Genomic DNA, 6,251 nt, shown 5'->3' with positions numbered 1-6,251 from the left:
TGGAGACCATTGTCAAGGGAGGGACCCTTCAGCTCACCTCAGTATCTGGGATTGTGACGGGTTCACCTCTGTCTCTCTTCCTGCGCTAAAGCAGACTTCAGGCTAGGACATAGACTCAGTGATCTTTCTTTACCTTTCCCGCTCGCCTCCCGCAAACCCCTCCCCTATGTCCTCTGTCTTCTGCTGCCACAAAGGGTTAATCTCTCCTGCGGGTAAAAACAGGTCCGCGGAGTCTCTAACTGGCGACAGATGGGCCACTTTCTTCTGGCCACAAAGGGGCCGGAATGGAGCGCTCCGCGGCATACAAATAGGCAGGTCACGTGGTTCCCGGCTCTTGGCTGGACCGGGAAGACCATATGGCGCATGCCGGGGAGGAAGGAGCAGGGGCGGAGGTACTGTGGGGGTGAGGGGAGTGGTGGTGGAAGGGGGCGGGAGGGGAGTTCTGGGGAGGGGTGAGTGGGGGCGGGTGTCGCTCAGCCTGGACGCGTGCGCGATTGCGGGGCGCAGAGACCTGCTCGTTGCTCAGCTCACGGCCCCGCCCGCGCTCAGCATCAGCAACTCGGCTATATAACCCTAGCGCCCGAGCTAGCGGGACACGAGGAATTCGCCCACGCAGAAGGCAAGGTGTCCCGAGGCTCCAGGGTTATGAGATCGTCACTATTGAGAACCTTTTAACAACAGGTAATTACGATTCCTAATTTTTACTCTCCGAGAATAAAAGCAATAATTGAAGAGCTGTACCTAGGTACTTTGCATGCGCACATTCGTGGAGTTGGTTGTCCCTATATTTGAGATCAGTGTCCCTCCTCGTAATTGCCCACAAGTACTCGCATAATGAGTCCCAGCACTCAAGTACCCCCTGCAGGCTTTCTAATTACATTTAATTTTTAATAGTATAGAAGCTTTTAGAATGTTTGGGGAGGGGAGTAACTGTAATTATTTGTAAGCGGTTATTTGAAAGTCCCCAAAGCAAACAACCACTTCAAGTTTCCACTTATTCCGGGCGAGGAAAAGAGAGAAAAAAGCACCTGCTGCCCAGAGTTTTATTTGGTGTACAGATATTTAGGCGCACCGTGCATATGAAACTATCTATTTCAGGAGGATGGAATACATGCGTCCTGGAGAACTGATTGGACTCTGAGATAGCTTAGCTGAAATGTAAAGAGAGGGGGAGAAAAGGAAGGAGATTTTCCTGCTACCTGTTACTGTCCCAGAGGCGGCCAAGTCCCCAGCAGCCTCTTCTGAAGCCAGACATTCAGTTGTTTTACTAAAGGCTTTTTACAGTCCTTATTAGAAGCGCACCTTCACCACTGCCAGTCGCTGACCATTGTAATTACTCCATCTTTTAAAGGGAGGTTTGAGGCGAACTTTGAAAAGCCCCAATAAAGAGCGGGCGGTCCTTTCAATGGGCTGTTTATTAGAGAGGAGCCTTTTGCACCTGATCCCCAGCGCGTGGGAGAGCCTCGCCTGGGAGCCAGAGCTTTTGTACAAGGTGGGAATTTAGCGGGGGCGGGGGGTGGGGTGTGAGGCAAGGAAAGAAAGGCAAGAGAGGGATGGAAGACTTGTGCCCACTTCTGTGGCCAAATGTGTCGTTCATTGGAAAATAATTTGGTGGAAACTATCTTTCCTCCTCTGAATTGGCTCTCGCTTCCATATAATCTTCTTTAAAAAATCGGGGTCAGTGTTAGTAAATTACGTAATGGCTTTTCAATGTATTTAAACCTCTTTAAGTAGTGGGAAGCCAGAACAGAGATGAGTTCAGAATGCTCGTTCCATTTCCAAACTCATCATTTTTGTGAGTTGGGAGTGACTTGGGACACATTCAGAAAAACATGCACTCTGCACGTTTTTCCTAACAGGGCACCTGGCCAGACTTTCAGTTGCCCCGCACACAGTTAAGCTGATCACCAGAAAAGGTACCCATAGCCACTCATGACAGGCCCAGTGATATCTACTACGCAGCAGCGAGGCATAGACACACCAACATGAAGCACTGCGTTTAACTTTTCCTGGAGGCATCCATTTTACAGTGGACTCCTGTGTGTTTCTATTTGTGTGCATTTCTGCAGGATTAGGGAGAGGGAGCTGAAGGCTTATCCAGCTTTTAAATATAGCGGGTGGATTTTTTTTTCCTTTCTTCTTTCTGCTTGCCTCTTTCCCTGTTGAATACAGGAAGTGGAAACATGACCAAATCATACAGCGAGAGCGGGCTGATGGGCGAGCCTCAGCCCCAAGGTCCCCCAAGCTGGACAGACGAGTGTCTCAGTTCTCAGGACGAGGAACACGAGGCAGACAAGAAGGAGGACGAGCTTGAAGCCATGAATGCAGAGGAGGACTCTCTGAGAAACGGGGGAGAGGAGGAGGAGGAAGATGAGGATCTAGAAGAGGAGGAGGAGGAGGAGGAAGAGGAGGATGATCAAAAGCCCAAGAGACGGGGTCCCAAAAAGAAAAAGATGACCAAGGCGCGCCTAGAGCGTTTTAAATTAAGGCGCATGAAGGCCAACGCCCGTGAGCGGAACCGTATGCACGGGCTGAACGCGGCACTGGACAACCTGCGCAAGGTGGTACCCTGCTACTCCAAGACCCAGAAACTGTCTAAAATAGAGACACTGCGCTTGGCCAAGAACTATATCTGGGCTCTGTCAGAGATCCTGCGCTCAGGCAAAAGCCCTGACCTGGTCTCCTTCGTACAGACGCTCTGCAAAGGTTTGTCCCAGCCTACTACCAATTTGGTCGCCGGCTGCCTGCAGCTCAACCCCCGGACTTTCTTGCCTGAGCAGAACCCGGACATGCCCCCGCACCTGCCAACCGCCAGCGCTTCCTTCCCAGTGCATCCCTACTCCTACCAGTCCCCTGGACTGCCCAGCCCGCCCTATGGCACCATGGACAGCTCCCACGTCTTCCACGTCAAGCCGCCGCCACATGCTTACAGCGCAGCCCTGGAGCCCTTCTTTGAAAGCCCCCTAACTGACTGCACCAGCCCTTCCTTTGACGGACCCCTCAGCCCGCCGCTCAGCATCAATGGCAACTTCTCTTTCAAACACGAACCATCCTCCGAGTTTGAAAAAAATTATGCCTTTACCATGCACTACCCTGCAGCGACCCTGGCAGGGCCCCAAAGCCACGGATCAATCTTCTCCTCCGGTGCGGCTGCCCCTCGCTGCGAGATCCCCATAGACAATATTATGTCTTTTGATAGCCATTCGCATCATGAGCGAGTCATGAGTGCCCAGCTTAATGCCATCTTTCACGATTAGAGGCACGTCAGTTTCACCATTCCCGGGAAACGAATCCACTGTGCATACAGTGACTGTCCTGTTTACAGAAGGCAGCCCTTTTGCTAAGATTGCTGCAAAGTGCAAATACTCGAAGCTTCAAGTGATATATGTATTTATTGTCGTTACTGCCTTTGGAAGAAACAGGGGATCAAAGTTCCTGTTCACCTTATGTATTGTTTTCTATAGCTCTTCTATTTTAAAAATAATAATACAGTAAAGTAAAAAAGAAAATGTGTACCACGAATTTCGTGTAGCTGTATTCAGATCGTATTAATTATCTGATCGGGATAAAAAAAATCACAAGCAATAATTAGGATCTATGCAATTTTTAAACTAGTAATGGGCCAATTAAAATATATATAAATATATATTTTTCAACCAGCATTTTACTACCTGTGACCTTTCCCATGCTGAATTATTTTGTTGTGATTTTGTACAGAATTTTTAATGACTTTTTATAACGTGGATTTCCTATTTTAAAACCAGGCAGCTTCATCAATTTTTATACATATCAGAAAAGTAGAATTATATCTAATTTATACAAAATAATTTAACTAATTTAAACCAGCAGAAAAGTGCTTAGAAAGTTATTGCGTTGCCTTAGCACTTCTTTCTTCTCTAATTGTAAAAAGAAAAGAAAAGAAAAAATAACAAATTGCACAATTTGAGCAATTCATCTCACTTTAAAGTCTTTCCCACTCCCTAAAATAGAAACCAGATCCATAACACTCAAGAGGATGAAAAAAGAAATGCATTCCTTATCAAAACATATCAATTCATTACTTGCACAAGCTTGTAAATACATATTATAAATAAATGCCAACACACACTCCTTTAAATCAAAAGCTGCTTGACTATCACATACAATTTGCACTCTTTCTTTTTAGTCTTTTACTTCTTTGAATTCCATGATTTTACGGAGTGTTTGAAGGTATTGGTGTTTCCAGAAAATATAAATGCATGATTTTATACATAGTCAAACAAATGGTGGTTTGCCATCTATTCATGTAATAAATCTGAGCCTAAATTTATTCAGGTTGTTAATGTTGGGTTTTTATACCTGTGTAGTCAGTTAGTACAGTAGTTTAAATAAAATTCAAACCATCAAATTCATAATTAGAACAATAGCTGTTGCATGTAAAATGCAGTCCAGAATAAGTGCTGTTTGAGATGTGATGCTGGTACTACTGGAATTGACATGTACTGTAATCTTGTTTGTAATCCTGTGTATTATGGTGTAATGCACAATTTAGAAAACTCCCATACAGTTGCAATAAAAATAGTATCAAAAATCAAAACAATTGTTTCATTTCTTCCAAAAGTGGTTTTTAGAGAGTAAAATTGTACCAAGAGGGATTAACTTCTGTATTTGTGGAGTTAATGTTAAGCATTAGGAATAAAATATAGAGTTGATTAGTCTGTCATCTTGCTTAGGGAGTCATTGGCTTCATAGATAACAAACAGACCTCGCCTCTGTTTTATTCTTTGGAATATTGGGTACAAAGTAAGCTGGACAAAAACCTCTGGTTTTCTAAATGTGAAACTTCTTCACCTCTAGTCTTTTTTTTTCTTGTATGCTTGTCTCTATTTGTTGAAATGATTGTTAGAAGTTTCTTTTATTTTTAATGTGAATTTACTTAAGTATTAAGTATTAACTAACAAGACACAAACAAATACCTTAGTTTAATTTGTTTATACATATTTAAAGCATAAAGAAAAACTGAATATTTTCTTACTGTTCTGTTACCTGTACATTTCCTGAACTAAATAGCTTTCTTTCAGAATAGTCCTGCCCCCCAAACTATATATGTGATATTGTAGGAAAATCATTTAATTAATTGAAAGACTCTCAGGAGATGGGGCATTTTATAATTGTTCTATTAAGTGCTTGGGATGTCTTCACTAATTGTTCCAGAAAAGTGCTAGTGAGTTTTTGGTACATAAGTATATACTATTCGTATTCTATTTTAGGAAGGTATGTTAATCCCCAGCTTCCTGTACAGTCCTGTTATTTTATATTTTGATTTCATAAACACAATATATATTGCACCTAAACACACATACACGCACACAGCACACCACACCAACTTAACTTCTGTCCATTGCTAAGTCCACTTAAAATATAGTTAGGCACTTTTCTTCCCATGAGAAATGACTGACAGTCTTGATTTTTAGCACTTTGGCAGTTGTATTCTTTCTCTACTGTGGTTCTGATTACTGCCATTAGTAACTCCATTGTTCCTTCTCTGATTCGGATGCCACATTGGAGGCCTACCTCCCTTGCAAGCATGTTCCTTTAATCTCCTTCTTGTTGGTGGCTTATGGGTTCCAGAAAGCTGACCTCATTTAGTAAGCTGCTCCAGAAAAAACGTGAGTAATCTAATAGACAGGAACAATTAGCCATAGTAATAACATTGCCAACAAGGCCCCATCAAGCTGTGACAGTAGCAGTAAGGGATATTTCAACATTCAAAAAAAAATGAGTGTAATTTAAAAATCATGTTTTCTATCAGCCTTTATCACACACAGAAATACATTAAAGCTGGTCCCAACTTTACCCCAAATGTAGCCATCTCTTTCCAAGTGAATCAGGGCAGTTATTTTGGAATGAAGCTGTTGCTTCCTATCCTGGATTTTTCTCACCATTGACTTTAGGAGACATAATACTGATAGAATACTTCCTGCTTCCCAGCACAGGAAACCATAAAGTGAATATTCAGATCTGATCTGATCTGATGTATAAAGCAGCTCAGTTTCACCTGTAATTAAAATTAGGCATCTCCATGCAAACTAAAAACTGTTGCTATAGTGAACAGAAGAACCAAGGGTGGTGTTTCTAGAATCACAACATTTAAAACGGAAAGGAAAGGAATCTAGACTATGGGTTTCATTAAAGGTAGAAGTGAAGGATGAAGGCTCTGCTTCACTCTTTTTGGTTTTCATTTTGTGTGTGTTTAAAATTTCACTCTAAAG

At 42.9% G+C, this 6,251-nt stretch overlaps 1 protein-coding gene across 1 annotated transcript; it reads left to right on the top strand.

Moving 5' to 3' along the window:
- The first annotated feature begins 523 nt into the window (after positions 1 to 523).
- Positions 524 to 4,576, top strand: Neurod1 (neuronal differentiation 1). The gene is made up of 2 exons (XM_031373401.1): positions 524 to 681; positions 2,173 to 4,576. Exon 2 carries the CDS (start codon positions 2,184 to 2,186, stop codon positions 3,255 to 3,257), a length of 1,074 nt encoding a protein of 357 aa, XP_031229261.1. The 5' UTR covers positions 524 to 681; positions 2,173 to 2,183; the 3' UTR covers positions 3,258 to 4,576.
- Positions 4,577 to 6,251: the final 1,675 nt, after the last annotated feature.

This window comes from Mastomys coucha, unplaced genomic scaffold, assembly GCF_008632895.1.
Source record: "Mastomys coucha isolate ucsf_1 unplaced genomic scaffold, UCSF_Mcou_1 pScaffold15, whole genome shotgun sequence".
In the NCBI taxonomy this organism is placed as follows: domain Eukaryota; kingdom Metazoa; phylum Chordata; class Mammalia; order Rodentia; family Muridae; genus Mastomys; species Mastomys coucha.
Note: the sequence above shows the minus strand (reverse complement) of the source record. Positions and strands in the feature narration are given on the sequence as shown.